A 26,297-nucleotide genomic window follows, 5' to 3' on the forward strand; every position below is an offset into this window, starting at 1 on the left:
AATCAGCGGAAAAACCGAGGAAAACCTGGGCAGAAAATAGGAACCCTGTGCGGCGAGCCAGATACAGCCCGCAATAGGCGGAGAATAGGGTTTGCCGAAGCCATCCTGCGATCGATCTAGACCTCCTCTTCGTCGTCTTCGACTCCACCACCTCGGCTAGCGACGCTAGTCGGCCGCCTGGAGTCTGGAGATCGCCCCTGCCCTTGTTCATCCGCGCCTCGTCTTTGTGTATCACAGCCCACTGCTGGCTGCTGCTCGCCTGTGCCGGCTGCCCGACCCTGCTCCACGGTACACTGGTACGTACCACCGTCCATGAATCCATGATCTGATAATGACTTTCAGTCTTTTGTCTCGTTGATTGACTCTGCTAAACAGAAAAGCATTACGCGGTTTACATATTATTCATGCATCTCATAGAAATTTGGTTCTTATTTGAGGGTATACTATATTTTGCTACTCTTTTAGTCTTTCTATCGTAATATGACATTACCTAAGTGTTTAGCAATTATTTCATACTATACATCAATACATGTGTGGTTAGATGTTATTTTTTCATATTTTACAAGTATAAGTAGACACATATGTGTGTAAATTTTGATATATGACATATATACATATTATCCCTGGGGCCCAATTGTGAACTACGCTCTAGGGTCCGCAAAATATAGAGCCGGCCCTGGGCGCGGTACTCATCGGCGAGCAGCCAACCTCGTCTTTCGTCTTCAATATGGATGACTTGGCCGCTCCGTTGACCGATGGCCTCGCCAGTGTTCCTCCGGCCAACACTATTCCATCGCGCCATGGATCTTCAGGCTTTAGTCTGTCGGCCTATAAATGCGGTAAGTTATGGAACGGATCAGGTTTCGTACTGATCTCACGTACTTGACATTGTTCAATGTCTTCGTGTGATCGCTGGAGTAATGTAAGATTGGCTGAAATTGACGAGTTGTCCTTTGTTTCCTTCTCGATGGCTGCAGTATGGCGCACGATGTTGCCTGATTTTGCCCACATCGATGGGGCAGTGCTCTTTGGATTGGTGGCATCCATCGGCAACTTACTCCAGGGGTGGGACAATGCGAGTATCGCTGGTAAAGATAAAATCTCCTGCTTCTCTGTTCTTATAATATACTTTTATACTCTGTAGCTAGTCGGATGGGTTGCTACCATAAGGTTTGCATTACCACGATTCACCAATCTGTCAATCTGTCTAGCCCATGTTAGAATCTTCCTCTCTCGTGCGTATAGTTAATCTCTCAATTGATCACATGGGTGTAGTTATATGCACACCTTTGACATACCAACATGCAAGGGTGACGAACATTATATATTAGCAAAGCCGGATATAAATTTAGGAGTGTTTTTCTAGAATAATGAATATATCTGGGCGACATTGTTACAGTTTCAATCCATCGAAATATGAGTTATCCCTCCGTTCCAGATTAGTTGATACAGATTTGGTCAAATTTGCATATAGCTAGACGCACTTTAATGTGTAGGTTCACTTATTTTGAAAAAAAATTTGGATCAACAAATTTGGATGGGAGGCATGACTCTCAACAGATAGCAGAGTAACAATCACCCTCAACTCCCCGCTAAGGCATTGTTTGGTACTAAAGTTTTTGTGGGAATCCGTGGGATCCCACAAAACCCCAAATCCTCACTCCTCCTAAAACCATGTTTGGTACTAGATCATTGAGCTAGTTTAATTCCTACTTTTCTCCAAATTTTGGTGTAATTTTCTCAATCACTGATACTCTATCTCTACCTAGTGACGTGGGGATTGGATGAAGGTAGAGGTTTCACCCAATTCCTGTGAGAATTATTCCTACTAATCTCCAAAAAACTCTAATACCAAACAAGGTCTAAATAAAAAACAACAACATGCTTAATCACTGAATGGAACTGGTAAAGGTACACTACCTGCGAAGTCTCTACTATATTCGGGGTCAGTGGGGACAAAACGATTCGGGCTCGCTCTCGCCCCCCGCGCGGGCGAGAGGGAGCTAACCCTAGCTAGCGCCGCCGCCCGGCCCCCCTTCTCCTCCCCCTCCCCTCCGCCGCCGCCGGCGCGTGCCGCCGGGCGTTGCTCGTGCGGTGCCGGCGGCGGCGGCCGGCCATTCCCGCGCGTGGCAAGGAGGCCCGGCACTCGGCGCCGCGGCGGTGCTCTTCGGCGGTTGTCGGTCCGGCGCGGCTGGGTGGATACGGTGGCGACGGTGCTTCTCCTTGGCGGCGGGGCGGGGTGGCGCAGGTAGGCGGCAGGCTTGGTCGCCGGCGTGCGGCCGGCAGGGTCGTCTCGGCCCAGATCTGGACCAGCTTGGGCCCAATCTGGGCTTGGACGGGCTGCCCTACACGCGCTGTGGTCGTTCCCTGGAGGTGGCGGAGGTGCGGCGGTGGGTAAGGTTGTGGCAGTACTGTCAGCCGGCTTGCTGCAGCGCGGCGGCGGAGACTAAACGGGCCAGTTTGGGCCCGGCCGGGCCAGTTCGGGCCTGGTGTGTCTCTGCTGCTACGTCCGGTCGGCTATCGCGAAGGCGGTGGAGGTAGTGCCCTCCCGCACGGCTGCGGTGCTACTGCCCCTTACCCGATGTCCCTTTCCTTCCTCTAGGCCTCGCGACGGTGTCCGCAGTGAGACGGCGAAGTTGTAGTCAAGTCCGTGGTGGCGCAGGCTGGTGGGCGACATGTTGGGTGGGCTCTTTGGATCGTTCAGGGTGGTGTTGGTCGGGGTCAGGAGAAATCCTTGCCAGCTCGTTCGGCACCGATGCGGTGACGCCTGCGGGTGCCATCCTTCCTTCCTGAAGGGCATCGGGTGTACCTCCCTCCTCACCCCCTCCGCGTACCGGGGGAAACCCTAGGACTTGTCCGGGCAGCAGCGGCGTTGTCGTCACTTTCCTTGTTGGAGGTGTTGCTTGGTATGGGGGCGATCCAGAGTGCAACGAGCGTGGTGGGACGTGTCGGGAGGGCGCAGCGGTGGCGACTCGTCTTCGTTTTTCCGTCGAGCTGCCGATAATGGCATTTTGTTTCTCTCTCTTTCTTTTTGTGTCTTTTTCTTTTGGGCTTGCTTGTGCTGCGGACCCAGCGTGATCGTTGTATCGTGTGGTTGCTATATTAATATAGCGGGACGAAAGCCTATTTCGAGAAGGTACACTACCTGCATGATAGGAACTAACTGTACATGCAAACGTGCAGTACATACACTCCGACGTGGCTGTGTGTCTGCATCGTTTAATTAACACACAGATCTTTGTGTCCATATTAAAAATCGGTGGCGTGACCCATCTCAAGCATAACAGGCATTTTATTACGGAAAGATTCCTTTCTTCATACCTTAAATACGAATTGTAAAAGGGTATTTTCCTGCTTGTTTATGCAACAGATTTCATGTGGTAAAAAGTCTCTGATGCAAGTCCTATATAGCCTACTATTAGACTACACATATATACTCCCTCCGATCCATATTAAGTGTCGTTAGTTTGGTATAATTTTGTATTAAATCAATGATATTTATTGTAGATAGGAGGAGACGTACCAAAAATAGAATTAGATGCGGCTGCAATCTATTATTAATGTACTAATATTTTCAAATATCATCGTGTTGATTTTTTTTGTAACTGCTTGCGTACCTACTGCATATTAAAAAAAATGAGTGACTACACAAACTGATAGTTGTATAATTCATACACTGAAATCTTGTCCTAAACTGCATATTAAATCTTTTCAGAGAAAAGTACATCTCCACTGTTAGCTTTCCCAAATTTTAGGTTCTTCGTAATATTATTCACGACATTTATTGAATCATGTTTATATTGATAAATGGTACTAAGTACAACTGTATATTATTACACACATACCAAGAATTCAAATTATGTTTCCTAGTTTGACATATGTTGCATGACTTTGCTAGGTTCTATGCTCTACATAAAGGAGGAGTTCAACTTGCAGAGCATGCCAATGGTTGAGGGAGCTATCATGGCCATGGCACTTTTTGGTGCGACAATGATCACAACAATCTCAGGGATTTTGGCTGATGCATTTGGTAGGCGGATGATGCTATTAGTCTCGGCAGTATTATCCTTTATTACTGCGATGATGGTCATATTTTGGTCTCAACAAGTTTACATGTTACTACTCACGAGGCTTATTATGGGATTCAGTATTGGTTTGGCAGTCACACTTGTCCCAATATATATCTCAGAGATTGCCCCTTCAGAGATAAGAGGAAAATTAAATACATTCCCTCAGTTAAGTGGTTCTTTAGGGATGTTATTATCCTATTGTATGGTGTTTTGGATGTCCCTAATGCCTAAGGTTGACTGGAGAATCATGCTTGGGATACAATCGATACCATCAATGATATATTCAGCGTTAATCATTTTCTATTTGCCCGAGTCTCCAAGTTGGCTTGTGAGGCAAGGAAGGGTCGATGAAGCAAAGAAAGTTTTACAAAGACTACGAAGAAGGCAAGATGTCTCAGGTATGACAAAAATCACACTGAAATTTCAGTTTCATTTCTCCCTTCTCTCGTTATTGTACTGCTAAATATTAGCGTTAAATGAATATTGATATTCTTATCTTTTTGGATAGGTGAAATTGCGAGTCTTATTGAAGGCACAAAAATTGATCAGGCTCCGTGTTTACAAGAGTACAAAATTAGACCGAAGGAAATTGTAAATGATACAATGGTTTTAAATGGAGAAGACTCTGAACTGTATGTCCTTCAAGAAGATTTACCTCGTGTTGCCTATATGATTAAGGAAACCACAGATGAAAATATTGTTAGTTCTTTCACTAGTCATGGAGCATCCTTTTTTGATCCACTTGTTAGCCTTATTGGGAGTGTACATGAGAGTTCCCTTGAGGTAATGTAGCGTTTCCATTACCTTTTGTCTTATCATTTTTTGTTAACATTGGAGCATCAATGTTTATTGCAAGGTTTTGCCTTTTTTCAATTATTAGCATGAATCCGTGATAATTTTGTTTTACGTTTTACTTATCTTTAGAATAGCTATGATTGGAAGTTTTTCGTATGCATCTCATGGGACATGGTTTACTTTATTTTGTACTAAATATATTTCTAACAATAATCATGTTCGGCTATCGAGAATCACTTGTTTATGTGACATGCATTTTATTTACATATTTTCTAATTCAACAGAACATTTACCTCATAGACACTCTCTATGTTTATACACTGGCAGGGATGCAATATGTTTGGTGAAGTAGAACAACAATGTGCAACTATGTGGGATGAGGAGAATCAAAAAGGACCCACAGAGGATGAACCAGAACATGAAAGAGATGATATGGAGGAGAATATCAATGATCCACTGATTGATGGTTCAATAGGCAGAGAAAGAAGTGAATTGGTTACATCGCACAGAAGAAGAGGTTTGCTTCCTTCTCGGAAAAGTGGCTATATTGGTGGAGGTTGGCAACTAGCATGGAAATCTTCTGATGTGTTTTCAAATGGACAAGTACAAGATTGTATGGACCGAGTATACTTGCATGAAGGTGTGCCAAACCCAGAAAAGAAATCCAGTTTGGATAATTCAACAGATTGCAAATTCACACAAGCTACTGCTTTGGTTAATAAGTCCGTTTTTCACAAAGATCAGTTTGGAAGTCAGAACATTGATCTTCACTCGTCGGAGAAAAACTTGAAAGGCACAAAATGGGGTAATCTATTAGAACCTGGAGTAAAGCGTGCATTGATAGCGGGTGTTGGAATACAGTTACTTCAGCAGGTAAGATGACTTCTTCCTAGGATCGTGAATGTGTGGACTATATTATTTGTGACTCAGCCATTTTTTATAGAATTAGTTTCACATATTATATAAGAGTCAAATGAGACATGAATAAATAAGAAAAAAAGGTTACTTTGGATAAATATGTTCTAACTTTCTTAGTTGGTTCTTCTATGCAGTTTGCTGGAATCAACGGCATTCTCTATTATACTCCACAGATACTTGACCAAGCTGGTGTTGGGGTTCTTATTTCCAGTATTGGTCTCAGTTCAACTTCTGCATCTATTCTTATGAGTGCCCTTACGACATTATTGATGCTTCCCTTTATTGGTATTGCAATGTGGCTCATTGATCGAGCGGGCAGAAGGTATATTTTTTCTGTCATTATAAACCTATCGGTACTCGCTCCTTTCCTTGTTATAAGGTATTACTTTTCTGAAAAGTCAAACTACACTAGTTTTTAAAAAACTACCGATGCCTATAATACTAAATAAATAAAATATGAAAATATACTTCACGATAGTTCTAATGATGTCAATTTGGTGTTACGGAGGTTGATAGTTTTTTCTATAAAATTCACCAAGATATTATAGTTTGACTTTTCAGAAACTAATACACCTTGTAAGAAGGAATGGATGGAGTATCATTTAACGTTGGACTACATGCATATCTTTTTATACAAATCAAATATATATCAAATGTGATATGTACTCTTTCTTATCATGTCTAGGAAGCTGCTTCTTGTCACCATACCGATCTTGGTACTAGCGCTACTTGTTTTGATTGTCGTCAACATTGTGGACTTGAGTGTTGGATTACATGCTGCCCTTTCAACAACAAGTGTCATCGTATACTTTTGCATATTTGTGATGGGATTTGGTCCAATACCCAACATTTTTTGTTCGGAAATCTTCCCCGCCAGAGTCCGAGCCATTTGCTCTGCTATATGCAGCCTCACATTTTGGATAAGTGATATCATTGTTACATACACCCTTCCTCTAATGATGAGCTCTCTCGGCTTTACTGGTGTTTTCGGGTTATATGCGATCGTTTGCATTTTGGCCATGTTATTTGTGTATATGAGAGTGCCAGAAACAAGAGGCATGCCGCTTGAAGTCATTGCAGAGTTCTACGCGCTTGGGCCATACTGGCACGCGGACCAAAAACAGAAGGGGGATACGAAGGACAAGGAATCTGAAGAAACATTTGAAGCACTAAGATAGATTCATGACTAGACATACCTACTCATTTACTAAAGACATGTGCTATTTTTTGTTGTCATAGCTTGATATTAAGTTTGTAAATTACCAGTGTATACTAAGGTGTAAACCATTGACTGTATTGTCAGCGATGTCTATTTCTTTGGTTTGAGTTCCAAATTCTTGCTCCACCATACATGATGTTATTGACATATGCACACCCTACACATATTCTCCCATATATCATGTGTCCTAAAATTCTTGTTCAGATGATATTATATGTGCATTGGCCATACTGCCGTGAGAGCCATGTGTGTTTTCCACAAAAGCGTCATGTCTCTCATGTCTCATCGCCTCCGTCTTCCCTTCCTCACTCCGTCCTCTGCCTGCTACTGCCACCCCACCCATGGCTGGTGTGCTGGAACAACCACCTCACCCGACAACCTGCCCCCAGCCACCTCCTCTGCCAGCCCACCACTCCCTGATCAGCCACCCCTCCCTATTCCTCGCTGGAGTTCACACCATGTAAGCCCCAACTACAATTCAGTGGACTCCACAGCCACAGCTCTCTCTCGTTCTCCCTCTCTCTTTCAATCTGGTTCTGTGTGCAGACACACAAAAAAAATGGTAAGGAAGAGGAGTTTGGGTAGGAAGAGAGGACTGGGGTGGGTGAGCGGCCAGAGAGCATTTCTTTATACTCAAGTGACAAGAATAGCAAACGTTGGCACACATGAGAGACGGTTCACTAGACTTCCTTCCATAGCGTTACAACAGTCATGGCATATATGTATAGACAGATACAATGTCCAGCAGCAGCAGCGGGAACAACAGCAACAAACAACAACAGCATCGCAGGTCCTGCGATATCTTTTATTACTGCAAAATTGACCTCCGCTGGACTACCGGTAGCTGCGGTAGATGGGAGTGTACATGCAACTCTCAGCATATTTCTCCAGATCTCTAGGGCGTGGCAGGCGAGTCGCCAAGCCTGCAGAAAAAGTTGGGCAATGTCAGTTTCCAAAGTTCAAACCCAGGTTTTTCCAAGGGACCTGAAAGAGTTCAGGTGTCAGAAGAACATACCGAGCTCATAGGCCTTTGCAGCCACGCTAGCAGCGATTTGGGCAGATATCTTTCTGATGTTCGTGAAGGGTGGGAAGATTGATCCTTTGTCAAAGTTCTCCTGGGTGGCCTGTTCAGCTAGTGTTTCCGCTGTTCAAAAGAATGACAACTCGTCAACATCCCATAATGTGAATATCGTTTAAAGCGTAGGATAGTTAGGGGAATGGCAGGGCTTCATGGATAACATATTCAGCAGTTCCCTTTGAAGTTACTTACATGCAGCAAGAAGCATGTCCTCATGTACACGGGTTGCTCCAGAGATGACAACACCAAGGCCAAATCCAGGGAAAATGTAAGCATTGTTTGACTGTTGTGGGTAGACAAAAGAATTAGATTTGAGGAACTTCTGCTTTGCGAATAAGCAAGCTTTTGGACCAGCAATATTTATTTCCGTTGGAAGAGAGTAAAATCATACCTGGCCAGGCACATAAGTCTTTCCATTGTACTCCACAGGATCAAACGGACTACCGCTGGCAAACACTGCACGACCCTGCAAATATGGAGATGCATTTGCATGTTTTAGTGAAGTTCTTATTGTGCCAATTATGAAACACCAGCTATGGCGATACATGAATACTAGAGGAAACTTATTTTGGAAAAATTGTATAAGACCATACATGGAACATCTTTCATTAATCTTTGTTGCATTTCAAATAGGATATCACAGTGATTCGTTGAGAAACTCACCTGGGTCCAGTTATATGCTTCTTCAGCAGTACATTCAGAGTGCGATGTTGGATTTGACAATGAGAAAATGATAGGTCTCTACGTTTAGATATAATTTTAAAGATCAGAAGTTATTCAACCATCTCACTGGTTCCAGGAAGTTAAAACTTGAACACCAATAATAATGTTCAAAGTTCAAAATACCTCATTGAAAGAAGCCATGGCCTCAATAACTTCTTTTGTGAAAGTCCTGCCAACTCCAGAAGTTCCAATCAGCACTGTAGGTTTGATGGACTGAGAAATAATACACCAACTTTAGTAAGATACAGCGTTAACAGAACAATTTCCGGAAAAAAACATCACCACTAATTGAACTGAATTCTTAAATGTGCGTAAATAATGAATACCTCAACTGCGTCTAACAAGGTTGTCAAAGGTTCATGCTCGTGTGCCCAAGATTTTTTGAATGGCTGAAGGGAATCTTTTCTGGAGTTGACGATCAAACCCTAAATATGTAACAGAGTAATATTGTGTCAGGCAGCTAGCTACAGCATTCAAAGTATTGTGCTAAAAACTATTCTTTGGCTCCATACCTTTGAATCCACCAGCCAAATCTTTTTGCGGCACTCTTCTATTGGAGCATTTGTCTATAAATTGATCAATATCAGCATGTATTAGCACCACCATTAAAACTGTATGCACAACACTGACATTTTGAAAGATTGAAGTTAGTTACCTGTTTTGAAATCTCAAGAGCAATGAGTTCTGCAATACCGGTTCCAGCCTGCAGTGAAATGCATCATCATATTGTTCCAGAGAATGTACCATCATATGTGTTCCAGACAACGCATCATGTTTTAACAGTTCTGCAAAAATTACACTGAGAAATTTTCACTGACCTCGCCAGCACCAAGGAACAAATATGTGTGCTCTGCTAGGGTTCCACCGACGACCTTCAGGGAAGATAGCAGGCCTGCAAGGACCACAGATGCTGTTCCCTGCAATCAACACATTTCATATCAATACGTGAAGACAACAAACTGAATGCAATACTGAATAATACAATATGGACAGCATCTGATAAAACTGAAAACTTCGGCATGAACAATTATAGATGCAAGTGGGCCAATGTTAGGTACCCTTTATCCTCTTTAGTTCTTCTTTTTATGACATCATCATTTTTGCACACAAAATCTCTATGAACAAAACAAACAGTTACACACCTGGATATCATCATTGAAAACAAGATGACTCTTGCTATATTTTGCAAGCAAATCAAACGCATTGTGATTGGCGAAGTCTTCAAACTGGCAAAAGGAAGATTCAGGCTCACTATTTTTAATAACAAAATCAAAATGATCACTATATAAAAAAGAAAATTACTGGGTGTCTGAACTGACCTGGATGAGAACCTTTTCACCGTATATGTGCTTAACAGCATCCATGAACTCTTCCATGAGCTCATGATACTCCTGCAATCAAGGATAAGTACAGATCAGACCTAAGTGTTGGTTATTTTGAGAATGACTTTGATTCCTCCAAGCAAAGTTTGTAGATCTCTATACCTCCCCGGTGGCACGTCTTTGCCGAATCCCGATGTAGAACTCGTCGTTAAGCAATTTCTCATTGTTAGTACCAACATCAATTGTAATAGGCAAGCACTGCAAAGTTCACATTTAAGAAACTGAAATTATTTGGCCGTTTTTAGCTGGTAGCAATATAGTGGGATCATTAAAGGAGACCGCAACAATATGTGAAAGCTTACAGCTGACGGGCGAACTCCTCCAAGGGCAGTGTACAGAGAAAGTTTGCCAACAGGAATTCCCATGCCCTATAGGATATCAATCCAACAAAATGTAAGCAAAGTTCCTGAAGTAAGCAGCTAATTCGACAAGCATACCTGACAACCCAAATCTCCAAGCCCCAAAATGCGCTCACCATCAGTAACAACGATAACTTGAATGTTCCTCTCAGGCCAGTTCCTTAGCACATCAAGGACCTTCCCCCTACAATCACCTCAATTAAGCCCCAATAATAAACAAAACAGATAACTCTTGTAAGTTCAGTCAAAGCTGAGTGAACTTACTTGTCTCTCAAGCTGACATACAGACCCTGTGGGCGCCTAAATATGCTCCCATACTTCTGGCAGGCCTCACCTACAGTTGGTGTATAAACCACAGGGAGCAGCTCCTCCACGTTATCAATTAAAAGCTTGTAGAAAAGCCGCTCATTCCTCTCCTGAAATCACAAAGAATTGCGAACAGCGTTGCAATCAGTAAGTCATTTTGACTGCAATAAAGGTTGGTTTTATTTTATCATATTTTCAACGGACGAATTCCCCACGTTGCATAGTCAATCTTCTTACATGAGCAAATACATAGTTCAGTGGAATATAGAATCAAAAAGACTAATCAGGCTACCTGAAGGTCCATCATGGCCACATAGCGCTGCAAAGGGACCTTGTACTGGCGAAGGTCGTGCATGATCTTCTTTACCTGCATACACACCGAGAGTACCATTTGGAAAACGAAGACCAGAATGATTTACAGCTCAACTTGGCTAGTGATGGTTGCACATACTTGGAGCTCCTGGGAAACAACTGCTGGAGGAAGAAGGCCACGCAAGTAGTGCGCATCCCGCTCCTTTTCGGAAAATGCAAGTCCCTTGTTGTGATGAGGATCTCTCAGAAGGGTGTAACCACTGTGGCACAAGAGGTTTATTAGCATTTTTTGATTTAACCTTGGGCGCAAAACTAATTGAGTCCATTGCACCAACTACGGCTGTTGTCCTAGTCAACTGGATACTTGACTTTCCTTGCTGAAGTTACTATTATCCGCTTGCTTTTAGTTAACTGACAAACTTATTTGCTATCATTCGCCATAAGTTCTCAATTCAGTATCAATATGCAGTCAAGTTTCGTTGTCAGGGGTAGCTGAGAAAACAAGACGCACAGATACTGCTGTGGGCCAGATTAGAATATACCCCACCCACAAGAATTGCAAGAAAAAGGAGAAACCAAAACAAGAGAACCGATTCGTACATGAAACAAACCTTGCGACCTAATCAAAATTCTACGCATAGAAGTTGTAAAAATTCTTGTGATCAATTGGGTACTCAACTTTCCTTGCTGAAGTTACTGTTATCTGCTTGCTTTCAGTTAACTGACAAACTTAATTGTTATCATTCACCATAAGGTGTCAATTCAGTATGAATATGCAGGCAAATTTCGCTGTCAGGCGTGCTGGAGAAAGCAAGGCGTGCAGATATTGCAGTGGGCCAGACTAGAATATACTCCACCCACAAGAATGCAAGAAAAATACTACGTAGAAGAGACCAAAACAGGACAACCAATTCCAATTCGTTGCGTTGCTCAACTACTCACGACCTACTCAAAATCCGTCCAGCGGCAACCCGGTCCGCTTTAAAACTCTACACGATGATGATGAAACAAGGAAACAATATTATCTAATAAGTAGGCTGGAATTGAAAACGTAAAAACAATATACTGCTAGTACCAGAAATTTTAATGCGGGACCAGCTAGGCTGGGCGACCCCAACGATACCGGGGAAACCCATACCGTGTGTGAGGGAACCAACAAAACTCGGCTGACCTGGGTTTCTCGCCAGAAGGAGAAAGCGACAGTTATCTTCCGCCTTGCTGAACGCCCCCACACAACGCGGAAATCTACCGGATATGGAGGCGCAAAAACCAAACCATTACGCGATTAGATTTGTTTCGGGCGACGCGAGCAAGGAGACACGCATCCTGGGTTCCAGAGTCCAGGCACGTCGAAGTTCTAACTAAAATGGGCTCCTAAAAATATTGGGTAGTACTGGAGTACTAGTAGTAGCTTAAGCGAAGCAGCAACACGCGGGGGAAACCGTAGAGCTAACCCCGAACGAACGAATGGATCCCAGGCTAAAACGGCACCGAAATCAATCGAAATCCCCCACCCCAGATCGCGTCATCGAAACGTCCGCCCCCACCGCACACACCCAGATCCAGCACGCGGCGATCGGATCCGATCCGCTCACCTCGCGACAGAGAAGGCCCAGGGCGTGACGGGCAGCTCCTCCTCCGGGGGGCTGTCCTCGCCGTACGTGTCCTCGGCCGCCGGTGCCTCCTTGTCGGAGTGCGCGGTCTCGGCGGCCGACTCCATGGCCACCGCCTCAACCCGCTTCGGCGGCGCCGCGCGGACCGGCGCCGCCGCGGCCCTCCTCCGCCGCACCTCCATACAGCTCATGCAGCCGCTGCCGCCGCCCGCATCGCCGCCTCCGCGCTTCCACTGTTCAGACAGAAAAACGCAGACAGACAGACAAGCAACGGTTACTTCCTCGTATGCAACACCACTGTGCAATCGCACGACTCGAAGCGAGCGGCGCGGCGCGAGAGAGGCACCGGAGGCGGGATCAGCGAGCAAAGAGCGCAGAACGGTGGCGGAGTCGGTACGTACCAGGGAGGCGGCGTGGGACGCGGCGGCGGCGCGCGCGGAGAGCATGGCTGCGAATTCCTCGGAGAGTTCCGACGCGCGCGCGGTGGGGCGGTTGCCTGCTTCCGTGCTCAGCCCGGAAGGAGCCCTGCCTGCCTGCGCGCGAGGGAGGTGGTGGGTTGGCGAGTCTCTGGAGACGGGGCGAGGAGGAGACGGAGGAGACGGGGGGCTATAAAAGGGGGGCCGTGCGCTTTGTATTTGGCGTCGGGCGGGCCTGCCTGCGGTGCGGCGGAGTACTTTATATTATCTCGCCGCGGTCATTTCCGCACGCCATTTCCACCGTACCGGCTGCTCCCCGTTTTACAGGCGGGTCGCCGGTGGAAACCGCTGGTCACCGGCTCTGGTTTTCGTAAGGGTTACGACATAAGTACAACTTCTTGTTTCCACCCTCCAATTGTGTTATTCATGTTTTGTAAAAAAATATCAAAATAAAGAAGCAACATAAGTTTTTAGAAAAAAAAAGATAACATCGAGTTATTAACCGCCGAAATATGAGTGGGGACACCAAAATGGTAAGTTTATAATAACATTTATTTCGTGCCAAAGAAGAATCACTAAGCATAGGACTTACAGAAGTTTTCAACACCACGTAAAGAAGGATAAACGAAGAGAAGGTGCTGCACAACGGCATTAACCTTCAAGGCACGCCATCGACGCAAGCGTAACAAATTTTGCATACGGACATCTAAAAAGGCGTGAAGTCGTGTACACCAACTTCTTGTTTGTCTTACGTGTTATGATTGTAATTGTTTATCCATTGAAGATAGGGTGGCAAGGAATAGCTAACTGAATTTCACTTTTTACCCTATGTTTGTGGCATATCTTTATGATTTTATGACACTAATTAATTACCCCCATTAAACTATTTTTCTCGGTTCCTAATAGCCCGAGACCATAGGCACACAAATGTGGACGCTGAATCGGTGGGCAACTCGACCTTGCTTGCTACGAATGTCGTTGCTCGAAGCTTTTGCGTGACCCTAGAAGATAAAGGGGTGGAGAATTGGCGGTATCAGTGTGTGGCATGCTAGGTGGGTGGAAGGGTGTGGAATGCGTGTAAGGTGTACCAGGTGTGGTTAGGTGTAGCGGATGGACTTATTTCAAGAAGAAAACATGAAACTAGAATGCGCCTTCGAGCTAGACACCATTCAATGTAGGCCTACCTACACTAGGCCCAAGATGTCAGGATGAGAAAAAATGGTTAGACGGGAGCAAATATTTACACTCCATCACAAAAAGATGCGGTAAAAGCGGCACAAAAAATGAGTGAGGTAACTAATGTTAAAAAATCACAAAGAGGAAGTTAAAGTGGAGTTCACAAAATAGAACTAGCAACCACTTTGTTAAGAGATCGACTACAGATAACGAAACGTGGCGGAGAGATTACCTTTCTGATGACTATGTACGCTATCTCAATTGGACTTAACCGTTTCCGTGGAGGCCACTTAGGACTCCATTGATTTCATAGGATAGGAAAAATATAGGAATAGGAAATATATATAAATGATATATCATGCCTACCGAATACTATGAAAAAAAATGAAATGTGTTTGATTATAGCAAATGATTTTTCCATTAAGTATGACATAATATTTTTTCCTATATGATTTACATTACTAAATTTATATAGGATTAGTTCCTATTAGACAGACGTGTGAGCTTTGCCTCGCGCCCTAGCTGCATGCATTTCGTTTTGGCAGAGAGTAAGGCCAGTGTGGTAGAATGTAGGTGTTTTTGTCTACGCCATTGTCGACTCAATGCGCACGATACAATTTACATGAAGGATGTCACACATCTAGATGAGAAGCCCAACCCTCCCATTCTTTCACTCTCGATATTTTTAAAACAACATCAAATCAAACTCCAAGCCGCCTATAGGGGTGAAGAACAAAGAAGGAGGACCGGTAGTACCGGAAAACTTCTGGCCTAGCAGGCGGTAGTACCGGCCTCCCCGAGCAGAACTTCCGGTCCAAATTTTTTTATGAAAACTACAATAAATAGAGTTTAGAAACTCTAATTAAAGTGAAAACAATTTTGTTGAAAAGATAACGACAAGAGCTACCCACAAAAATGGATATTTTACCATTAATTCCGAGGTGAAAACTCTCAACTCGAAGAACCAGCAAAAACTCTAATTTAAAAAATGCAACAAGTATTTCATGCAAAATCGGTTTTCGATGAGCTAGAATTTGTCATGAAAATAACCACAAGCTCTAGAATACCACATGGATAAGATCCAAAAAAACATGATGTCACAGATCTTTGAGCTCTTTGAACGATATAATCAATTTACTCATTCAAGAGCCCTCTTGATAGGATGACAACCGATCCTAACAATGCTTGCTTGATGAAGTCTTGCGGATTGCTCCCTCATAATCCAATATGGGAGAGCATCTTTGTCATGGAAATAACCACAAGCTCTATCTATAATACCACATGGATAAGATTCAAAAAAACATGATGCCACGGATCTTTGAGCTCTCTGAACGATATAATCAATTTACTCATTCAAGAGCCCTCTTGATAGGACGACAACCAATCCTAACAATGCTTGCTTGATGAAGTCTTGCGGATTTCTCCCTCATAATCCAATATGTGAGAGCATCTTATCCAACATATCTTCACATATCCATGATTAACTAGTGGATGGCAAGTTTCAAGCATATGATCTCTTCGAGATGGCTCATCTTACTTGCACTTTATTTCTTTTTTATTCATAGTGTTGATCTTGAATATAAACATGAGAGCACACTCCATATTGTTCTTTAAGACATACTTCCAATACTTCCAACAGGCTCAACTCTCATTAGATCAATCTTTGGATCACTCCATGATTATCTTGTTCATCACTTGGTCTTCTTTACTTTCTTCTTCTTTCAACCTTGAAATTAACATATAGTTAAAGCATTGCCTATGGACAAATGTACAAGCATGCCTCAATGCAAACATTAGTCCATATGAATTATTATTAACTACCAAAACCATACATGGGGGTTCCATGCACTTTCACCTATGTTGATCGCCTTGCTACGTAGATTGCCTATTCAGGCGGAGGAGGAAAAATAATCGGACTGACTTTTCACAAAGAGTGAAACATAAACGCGATAATTTCAAGAGTTTATCTTGTATAACTAATGAGGTGTGCTTTGTATGTTGCATCGGGAGGGGGGGGGGGGGGGTCACTCCTTCGACAAAGTACAAGGTTTTCCCTTCAACAAACATTCAAAATACCATAACTTTTCATCCGAGTCAAATAACAATGATTTGAAGCACTTCTTTTTTCCATTACACCATTTCGAAAACCAAAGGGCTCGATCATAAGGATATGGAAAGTACCAAGTTTCTAATTCTAGCTAGAAAATGAGGTAATTGATACAGAATTTAAAGTGAGTAAATAGAATTATATGGTTTTGACTTTACTAGGAGCTTCCTACTTTGTAGAGGGGTTAATAGTAGAATTTACGGGTGACCGGTTGGGCACTTAGCAGGGGTTACTACTTGTGCAAAGGTTCCGTAAACACACGGCGTGCCACAATTTCCACTTAGGGCATATACAATTTGGTGACATTAGCCTTCCCTTATAGTTGTCATATTAGATTTTTTACTTAATTGGGCGAGAGATAAAGTTGAGACATCTTCTGATAAAGATAAAGCTGGGACATTCTTTTATAGATAGAGTGAGTACTACCTCCGTTTTAAAAAAAGTATTGTTATTTTATCTACACGCGTTTTTAATATATAGATATATTCATATCTAAAGAAAGACTGTGACAATTATTTTGGAACAGACATAGTAGTAGGTTTCTTTTACCAAATTTGTTGCCAACACCACGAGAAACAAGATCTCACGTCTTCCTACACGATCTTGTCATCTTGCTCAAGTCTACGTGAATCCTTACGCGAAGTAGAGTAGGCCACGCATATCCACTTGACTTTCTCTTTTTTCTTGACATGCCTACTTGACTTCGTCGTTAATTATCCTGTACCAGGACACAAAATGAACAGACTTTTCGCAGGATGGCATTTGAACGCATCGTAGTACTTTCGACGATTCAGATTTTGAAGAAACGCAGCAAAGGGAGCAGCGATTCGAGGAAACAACATGGCAGTTGACCAACGGATAACTCCATTTGACTCTCGGAGCGTAAGGAAGATCGCTATTTTCAGGAAGTTTTGATCAAGCAGGGGTCGATTTGGTTTCAGAACTTGCAGTACGCAGGGCAATGCGTTGCCAACGCTCTGTGCATTGAACTAATGTCCTCGTCGTATGGCTGGCAGCGTCTACAGGTGCGCCTCTAGGCACATGGCTATCAAAAATTTATGAGCTAGCTGGATCGAGAATTGTGGTTGCCATGATGCCACTGCTTATACAGCAGCCCAGGTACGGCTGCTTGGCTGAACTTGAGCCGCGGGTTACTTCAACACAGGTTCATCGTCAGCTAATTATCGCTTGTGGACTAGCTTACTGTGGCAATGCGCGTCAAGGAATCATTTGTCAGTTTCAACTTTCAAGGTCCCGCCTCCGCTTATGCATGAAACCGATTTTGTGGTCCTGGCCACCGATAAACGGCTTTAAGCCGGAAATTGCATTATTTGCTTCTTCCTTTTTTACTTGTCTCTTTTGCCTCTTTTAGGTAGGCAATCCTACATATATTTGGCGACATCCAAAAGAGGCTACTCCATTATTCTTTAAGAGCATTTCTAGCAGAAGAGACAAAACTGCAAAATAACCTCTATTTTGTGGGTTTAGGTGAAAAACTGTTCGGATTAGATTCTCAAACCGGGCTGAGCTGCATTCTTTGTTTGTTTATTTTGGCGGTAAACTTTAAAGCGCAGCTCTGGTGTTTTATATGTGCGGTTTTGATGTGCGCTTTTAAGGTAAACCACAAACCACATGAAGGGTTAGTGTGATGGAATTTTCACATCAACCATCACTGTGCTGACCCTAGAGTGGCTGGAACATTCAACGAGTCCGAGTGGTTCCTATAACAAACTAAATCATTTATCAGTCAAATTTGAGGTCGTCCACGTACAGTCCATGAGAGCTCGACATTTGACCCGAGCAATGTACGTCATTATGTGTTAGATATAAGTGGAAAAAGGGAAATATCCTATGAGATAGTGGGTTCTATGTGCTAGGTATAGCCAATTTTTTTAAAATAATATGAATTAATTATTTAATTCCAGAACTATCACGCGTTTTCAAATATTTCCAAAAGTGTGACCCGGTCGGACTACCGCAGGCCGATCGGACAACTGTGGGCCAATCGGACTATAGCAGGCCGATTGCAGGTGGCCGTTGTACCTGCCCAGCCGACAGCACCCTGTCGGCGATCGGACAGCAGCATCCAAAGCTGTGCATGGCCGGACACGCGGGCGCGGCTTTCCTTTCCACGCGCTGCCGCAGAGACACGCCGGCCTCATTTGCTCTCTTCTTCCTCCTCTCTTCTTCCCTGCTCTCTTCCCTGCACGCAAGAACACAGCTCGAAACTTCACCATTTTTGCAGATCCCTAATGATTTAGCCGATAAAATTTCACCATTTTGCTGCTATTAGTTGAGGGAAGCCCGATCTACAGATGGGTTAGGTTTTGGAGACGATTGGTGGTGCTATTTAGTAGCAATGGTGATGAAGTGGTGGAGGTTGGTGGTGGTGTTAGGGGCTGAGGTGCTGCTGGTTCGTGGTGGTGCTGAGCTGCTGTGTCTTTGTTCGTCTTTGCTCGTGCTACTGCAGTTGGAGAGGCTGCTCACGCTACAAGGGTAAACCCTAATCTTTGCATAGTAGTGTTAACTGTGTAGGTTAATGTGGGGTGTTGTTGGTGTTAGTGTATTTATGTGCTGTTGATACGTCCAAAACGTATCTACTTTCCCGAACACTTTTGCTATTGTTTTGCCTCTAATTTGTGTGTTTTGGATGCAACTAACACGGACTAACGCTGTTTTCAGCAGAACTGCTCTGGTGTCTCGTTTTTGTGCAGAAATCCAACTTTCGGGAAAAACCTCGGAATTTATGCAGAAGGCCCTATTTTCCCAGGAAACTAACGGAACCAGAAGGGCAATTGAAGTGGAGGCCCGAGGGCCCCACACCATAGGGCGGCGCGGCCCAGGGGGGGCCCGCGCGGCCCTGTGGTGTGGCCCCCTCGGCCGGCCTCCGACGCCCTCCTTCGGACTATTTATCGGCCTCGACCTAAAAACGCACGGGGAGAAGTCGAAGTCGCCAGAAACCCTCCAGAACGCCGCCACATCGCGAAACTCCGTCGCGGGAGCCAGAAGTCTCCGTTACGGCACTCCGCCGGGACGGGGAATTGGAGGAGATCATCGCCGCCATCACCGCCAACGCCTCTACATCAACCAGCCATGTTTCCCCCATCCATGTGTGAGTAATTCCCCCGTTGTAGGCCGAAGGGGATGGTAGGGATTGGATGAGATTGGTCATGTAATAGCATAAGATTGTTAGGGCATAGTGCCTAGTGTCCGTAGTTGGTACTTTGATGATATTGTTGCAACTTGTTATGCTTAATGCTTGTCACTGGGGCCCGAGTGCCATGATCTCAGATCTGAACATGTTATTGTTTCATCAAGATAATCATTGTTTATGGTCTTACCTATAAGTTGTATACACATGTCGCTGTCCGGAACCGATGGCCCCGAAGTGACAGAAATCGGGACAACCGGAGGGAATGGTAGCGATGTGAGGATCACATGTGTTCACGGAGTGTTAATGCTTTGCTCAGGTACTCTATTAAAAGGAGTACCTTAATATCCAAAGAGTTTCCCTTGAGGCCCGGCTGCCACCGGCTGGTAGGACAAAAGATGTTGTGCAAGTTTCTCATTGCGAGCACGCACGACTATATATGGAACACATGCCTATTGATTGCTTTGTACTTGGACACCGTTTTATTATTATCTGCAAATGCCCTGCTATGATTGTTACATGAGTTTCTCTCATCCATGCAAGGCCCGTCATCCGTCCCCGTGCCTACAGTATTTTAATCCTGCTGTTTACTAAAATCACTACTGCTGTCTCTGTTACTCTTTCTTTGTTATTTCACTACTGCCATCGCTATAAAACTGTTATCGATAAACCCTTGCGAGCAAGTCTGTTTCAGTGCAGCTGAATTGACAACTCCGCTGTTAAGGCTTCCAAGTGTTCTTTGTCTCCCCTTGTGTCGAATCAATAAATTGGGTTTTACTTCCCTCGAAGACTGTTGCGATCCCCTATACTTGTGGGTCATCAAGACTATTTTCTGGCGCCGTTGCCGGGGAGCATAGCTTTATTTGGAAGTTCACTTGGATTAATATTGTTCGCTGCAAATTCTCCATCATGGGTAAACCTCGCGATACTAAGATCGCCATATTACCATCCACTACAAGAAAAGGTACAATTCTGAATACCTCTGTTGCTCTTGATTCACCATCTGTGATTGATAAACTTGTTTCACCGCCACATGCTTCGCATGCGGGTACATCTGCTGAATCTGAACACTCTCATAATATTGATAATGTTTCTGCTGTGCTTGATGATAGTGGTTCATTGGGATCTTTTCTAGATGCTACAATTGCTAGGTCTAGACAAATTGAAAATACTGAAACTCCTAATGCTACTACACCTGTTAGTTCACCTGAACTTGGTTATTTTAGTGATGATCCTGAGGAAGATTATATAGAGCTTAATGATGATTTTATTGAAAAATGCAATGCTACTACTGATGCAAGAAAAATTAAAAAGTTGCTTGCAGAACATGCTGTTAGATATAAACTGTCTCCTGATCCTAAGTTTGCCACATCTCCTATAAACATTAGGGATAAAGATTATGATTTTTCTCTTGATCTATCTCATATAGCTATTGTTGAGAAAACACCCTTTTGTGGTACTGAAAAAGAAAGTGCTGTTGAACACATGACTGAGCTATCTACTCTTAGTAGCTTGTTTTCTGATTATGTTAAGATGCGTACTTACTTTGTTACTAAAATATTTCCATTCTCATTGAAGGATGACGCTAAAACTTGGTATAATAATTTGCCACCTAATTCTATTAAAAGCCCGAAAGAATTGCTTGATATTTTCTTCCGCAAATACTTTCCTGCTAGCGCTCAACATATTGCTTTGCAGAGAATTTATAATTTTAATCAGGGAGATGAAGAGAAATTGCCTGAGGCTTGGTCGAGATTCTGCTCTCTTATTAGAGCTCGACCTGAGCATGATTTGGAAAAGCATGATTTACTTGATATATTTTATAGTGGACTAACCATTGAGTCTAGGGCATACCTGGATAGTTGTGCTGGTTGTGTTTTCAGGAAAAGAACTCCGACAGCTCGAAGAATTATTGGCTAAAATAAGCCGGAATCATGATGATTGGACTACGCCTGAACCGACTCCAACTCCAATATTGAAGAAGCGGGGTTTAATTAAATTGAATGATGAAGATATGAGGGAAGCCAAGAAGTCTCTCAAGGAGAAAGGTATTAAATCTGAAGATGTGAAGAATCTACCTCCTATTGAAGATATATGTGAGATAATTCCCCCTTCATCCATGATTGAGGTAAACTCCCTTCAACGCTTTACTAGGGAAGATATTCCGTATTCGAAACCTCCTGCACAATGCTTAGATGAGTTTGATAATTATATTGTTAAGCAAGAAAATTTTAATATGAGACTAGAGAATCATTTAATGGAAAATTCTCAAGCTATTAGTGAATTGCATGATATTGTGGAGAGAACCTCCAATGATGTTAAGATGCTTGTTAAACATTTTCAAATGATTCAAACTCAAATTGATCAACTCACTAAAGTGCAAAATGACTTGTTAGGGAATAATTCTAAAGAGAAACATGCTTATGAAGTAACAACTAGAGGTGGTGTCTCTACCTAGGATCCTCTATATCCTGAAGGGCATCCCAAAAGAGTTGAACAAGATTCTCAATGCATTGAACCTAGTGCTCATTCTAGGAAGAAAAAGAAGAAGAAACATAAAAATGTTGTAGAATCCTCTGAACCTGTTAATGATCCTAATAGTATTTCTATTTCTGATGCTGAAACTGAAAGTGGTAATGAACATGATAATGATAATGATAATGATAAGAATGATACTCCTGATAAAGAAGAGGTTGAAGAAGAACCTGAAAAGCATGCTAAAAATAAAAAGTACACTAAAGAAGATTTTATTGCTGAGAAACATGGTAATGAAAGAGAACCTTGGGTGCAAAAGCAAATGCCTTTTCCTGCTAAGAAATTAAAATCAAAGGAAGAAGAACACTATAATAAATTTTGCGATTGGATGAAACCTTTATTCTTGCAAATCCCTTTGACTGATGCTATTAAATTGCCACCTTATTCAAAGTATATGAAAGATATTGTTACTAACAAAAGGAAAATCCCCAATGAGGAAATTTCCACTATGCTTGCTAATTACTCTTTCAATGGCAAAGTTCCGAAGAAGTTGGGCGACCCAGGTATACCTACTATTCCTTGTTCTATCAAGAATAATTATGTTAAAACTGCTCTATGTGACTTGGGAGCCGGTGTTAGTGTTATGCCTTTTTCTCTTTATAAGAGACTTTACTTAGATAAGTTGATACCTACTGATATATCTTTGCAAATGGCTGATAAATCTACTGCTATTCCTGTTGGTATATGTGAGAATGTTCCTGTTCAAGTTACTACTAACTGCTTAATATTAACTGATTTTGTTGTGTTGGAAATGCCTGAAGATGATAATATGTCTATTATTCTTGGGAGACCTTTTCTTAACACCGCAGGGGCTGTTATTGATTGCAATAAAGGAAAGGTTACTTTCAATGTTGATGATAGGGAGCATACCGTTTATTTTCCCAAGAAGATTGAGAAAGCGTGTGGAGTTAATACTATTTCTAATGTGAGAACTATCAAATTGGGAACTATTGATTGTCCTATATATGAGCCTAAGGAAGAATATCAAATTCTTGTGATTGGATCCATATCAATACAATTCAAGGTAACATGATTGATTTGAGGTTTATTTCTTCTTATGCTATGTAAAATTTATTTGGTGACAAGACTTGATCAACCTTGTTAACGGATACTTTTTATATGCATAGAGGAGGTAAACAACATATCTTTCTTCCTCCACTTGCTCTAGTTGCTGTAGCACTTTTAATTTGCAAAGTTCTTTAGTTATTTGAAGATTTCAAATTTTTCTGGCCGGTAATAATAAACTAAGTACCCGAAATGTGCGTTTTTCAAAGTTTTCAAAAAATCACAAAAATTATACCGTTGGTCCTATTTTTCGACGAGGCACACAGGAACACCGGGGGATGACCTGTGGGGCACCGAGGGCGCGGACCACGGGCCGGCGCGGCCAAGGAGGTGGCGCGCCACCATGTGGTGTGGGTCCCCTCTGCCCCACTTTGTCATCTCTTTCGCCCGAACAGTCTCTCTCCGAAAAAACTCGTACCAAGTTCCTCTCACTCGCGTTTTTGCTCCGAGCTCCGGATTTTTCGATCTCTTTGCTCAGCCCAGATTTCTGTAGAAATTTGGCACATTTGCTCTTCGGTATGTGACTCCTCCACCCATCCAAGTAGAATTTCGTTTGGTTGAGTATATCTTGAATATTTTGCTGCTGTAGGTAACATGTTTAGTGAGCTTGCATGCTTGTTCTAAGTGGTAGAAACTAGTTTTGATGCATGATTAGTACTCTAGCAAGTTCCTATGGTAGTTTCCCTCAATTATATGTCACCAAATCAAAAATTTTATATTGGTTGTTGAAATTTCAGAAAATGGAGTGGAATAGATATCACTTGAACCAGCAAGAATTGGAAGTCCAACAAGTTATGATAGTCAATCGTGAAGAGGGAGTATACCCCTCTTACTACCCGTGCGCGGATTTCATGAGAAGCGGGGATACTTGAAGATGTTCAAACTCTAATTTCTCGTGCGGGCTGAGTGACTTTGTTGAAGGAGAGCCAAGACAATATGTAAAATTAACTATGGCTTTTGTGCAGGACTTCAAGTTTAATTGGTCACGGTCTAACCCCACGGTCCAAAAGATAAAATTTACAATAAAGCTGTCAACTTGCCATTTAGTGCTTTTTGTGCAGCAATTAGAATACCGCAATGGGGGTCGTGCGAGAAGATAAGGGGATCGCCGCAAGAACTCTCGGATCTTTACAAGATGATTTGCGATGGAAGGAGTTTCTCAGGTGAAAGTGGTAAAATCACGAGTATTCAGCTCCCGGCTATCCGCTACTTTGCCTATTTTATTACCAAATGCGTTCTTGCTAAAAAGATTGGTGGTAAGCTTTCTATCCCGGATTTGGCTTTTCTAGCTGCGGCACTGCAAAATAGTAGGTCTTATAATTTGGGGGCATTAATAGCTTATAGACTTGCCACTAACCGTGAGAAAGGTGGAATTTGTGGAGGTCTCATCGCCTCCCGTTTACTAGCTTTTCATAATGTAGAACCTCATCATTTTGATATTCCGTTCCCCATAGAAAAACTTGACATAGCCTCTATGATTAAACATGAATTTGTTTCAGATTCCTCCAACTTGGGTAACCTGTATTATAGGATGATATTTTATAAGAAAGTTTGGAGAATAACTAAGAAAACTGAGAAATTAGTAAGATTGCTGCTTTGTTCTGTCTAACCTTGATTCCAGGGGAGATTGGTCGGTTACAGAAGGTGCACTCGATGCACACATAGAGAGAGGAGGCCATCATGCAAGAGACGACATAGAGGTCGAGGAGCACCTCGACTCATCATCCGATGCAGCAAGTTCCTCGCATCAACATGGTGGATATGTGGAGCCTCCACGCTTTTCTTCTGCGCAGGAGCTTTACTATGACTACTCCATGGACTACCCACCGGCGAGGAACAACGACCCTCGTTGGGGTTGAACTCCACTTAGGCCAAAAGCCTAAGCTTGGGGGGAGGTATACCAGCATCACTCATTCTTTGCATACTATGGTTGCTGGATACTTGTACATACTTGTTTTGTTCGTTTGAGTGGTTTTCTAATGAGAAGAAGATAATATTTGGGGAAGTGCTGCCTGAAAACAGATTCTGGAACGTTACCGTAAAAATTCTCAAAAATAGCCAGAGCGTCATTTTGAGCTGCCAATTTTTGTGCAGGTTCCCCAGGTTGTTATCTAACTTTCATTAGTTGAACACTTTTCGATCTGAGCAACGTAAGATTTTTGTTAAAATCGATTTCTGTACTGCTGTCAGGTTTTGGCAGATTTCTGCCATCTCGCTTTTCTGTGTTTCTTTCAGTTTGCTATTTCTTGATTTCGCTTTGTTTCCTTCCCAAAACACAAAAAGAGCAAAAATATTTCTGTTATTTCTCTTCACCATTTGTTTGCTTTAGTTTCTTGCATTTGTTTCACTTTATTTGCTATTGCTAGTTTGCTATAAGAAAACCCAAAAAGATTTTGCTTTGTTTGTTTGTTTCCTCTTGTTCTTATTTGCAATTTGAAAACACCAAAAATATTTGCTGTTCTTCTCTAGTTTGTAAAGTTCTTTATGAGTTCAATGGTCTTCGGTGGCTGGAGCGTGGTTTTCATTTCATATTATCCAAGCTGCACAAGTGAAAAGGCAATAATGACGATCTACGACAATCTGATTATGGTGAGAGGCTGGTATGAACTCTATTTGTTTTCATTTTTGTACATATACTCATCCATGTGAGCATGCTTAGTTGGTTCATGTGAGGTATATGTTATTTGGGAAAGTCTAGTGGTTCATGATCTCTCATGTTTAGCTCCAATTTATTAATATGAGTAGCATGTCATGTATGTTTGTTTGCATTGTTTTATTCATAAGTAAGTGTGGCATTGTGGTATCCTCCTCTGAATAATTCATTTATATCGACTTGGCACATGCTCACGCATGCATATGACTGAACAAAAAGTCAATTAAGCCTCGATGATTTATATTGCTTCAGAGTTCTTGTATCACTTTTATGCCTCCGTTAATTTATTTTGCCGCAAGCATGATTATGACGATTCTTGCTCTCTTGATTTGTCGCTCCCTAGTCTATTGCTAGCCTTCACTTGTACTGAGCGGGAACGCTGCTCGTGCTTCCAAACACCTGAAAACCAAGTTGTTCCA

General features: G+C 42.7%; 2 protein-coding genes across 3 annotated transcripts in view; one reads left to right on the plus strand and one right to left on the minus strand.

The window, feature by feature from the left end:
- LOC127341531 (NADP-dependent malic enzyme, chloroplastic) overlaps positions 1-13,363 on the minus strand; it is a 40,402-nt gene extending 27,039 nt beyond the window's left edge. The window contains exons 1-20 of one of the 2 annotated variants that reach the window (XM_051367399.2): positions 13,177-13,356; positions 12,758-13,008; positions 11,302-11,422; positions 11,143-11,217; positions 10,809-10,960; positions 10,623-10,728; positions 10,488-10,553; positions 10,288-10,383; positions 10,123-10,194; positions 9,946-10,029; positions 9,622-9,720; positions 9,459-9,506; positions 9,316-9,369; positions 9,130-9,228; positions 8,927-9,016; positions 8,744-8,821; positions 8,472-8,546; positions 8,273-8,363; positions 8,018-8,146; positions 7,674-7,925 (exon numbers count right to left, since the gene is read on the minus strand). In XM_051367399.2, the coding sequence (XP_051223359.1) occupies positions 7,837-7,925; positions 8,018-8,146; positions 8,273-8,363; positions 8,472-8,546; positions 8,744-8,821; positions 8,927-9,016; positions 9,130-9,228; positions 9,316-9,369; positions 9,459-9,506; positions 9,622-9,720; positions 9,946-10,029; positions 10,123-10,194; positions 10,288-10,383; positions 10,488-10,553; positions 10,623-10,728; positions 10,809-10,960; positions 11,143-11,217; positions 11,302-11,422; positions 12,758-13,008; positions 13,177-13,221 (1,920 nt within the window). In that variant the 5' untranslated portion in view covers positions 13,222-13,356 and the 3' untranslated portion in view covers positions 7,674-7,836. Of the gene's footprint in view, positions 1-7,673; positions 7,926-8,017; positions 8,147-8,272; positions 8,364-8,471; positions 8,547-8,743; positions 8,822-8,926; positions 9,017-9,129; positions 9,229-9,315; positions 9,370-9,458; positions 9,507-9,621; positions 9,721-9,945; positions 10,030-10,122; positions 10,195-10,287; positions 10,384-10,487; positions 10,554-10,622; positions 10,729-10,808; positions 10,961-11,142; positions 11,218-11,301; positions 11,423-12,757; positions 13,009-13,176 lie in introns of those variants that run through there. The other variant, XM_051367397.2, reaches the window with a different exon arrangement.
- LOC127341529 (monosaccharide-sensing protein 2) lies at positions 1,015-7,165 on the plus strand. Its single transcript, XM_051367396.2, has 6 exons — positions 1,015-1,088; positions 3,899-4,468; positions 4,579-4,853; positions 5,193-5,738; positions 5,918-6,105; positions 6,469-7,165. The coding sequence occupies exons 2-6, from the start codon at positions 3,904-3,906 to the stop codon at positions 6,959-6,961; spliced, it is 2,067 nt and encodes a 688-aa protein (XP_051223356.2). The 5' UTR covers positions 1,015-1,088; positions 3,899-3,903; the 3' UTR covers positions 6,962-7,165.
- Positions 13,364-26,297: the final 12,934 nt, after the last annotated feature.

This window comes from Lolium perenne, chromosome 3 (genome assembly GCF_019359855.2).
Source record: "Lolium perenne isolate Kyuss_39 chromosome 3, Kyuss_2.0, whole genome shotgun sequence".
NCBI lineage: Eukaryota > Viridiplantae > Streptophyta > Magnoliopsida > Poales > Poaceae > Lolium > Lolium perenne.

What these genes read in the sequence shown, in the direction of transcription:
- LOC127341529 (XM_051367396.2), top strand. Translation starts at nt 3,904, where the DNA reads ATGCTCTACATAAAGGAGGAGTTCAACTTGCAGAGCATGCCAATGGTT. An exon ending in TACATGAGAGTTCCCTTGAG is followed by an intron (nt 4,854 to 5,192) that starts GTAATGTAGCGT and finishes ATACACTGGCAG; the next exon opens with GGATGCAATATGTTTGGTGA. An exon ending in GAATACAGTTACTTCAGCAG is followed by an intron (nt 5,739 to 5,917) that starts GTAAGATGACTT and finishes TCTTCTATGCAG; the next exon opens with TTTGCTGGAATCAACGGCAT.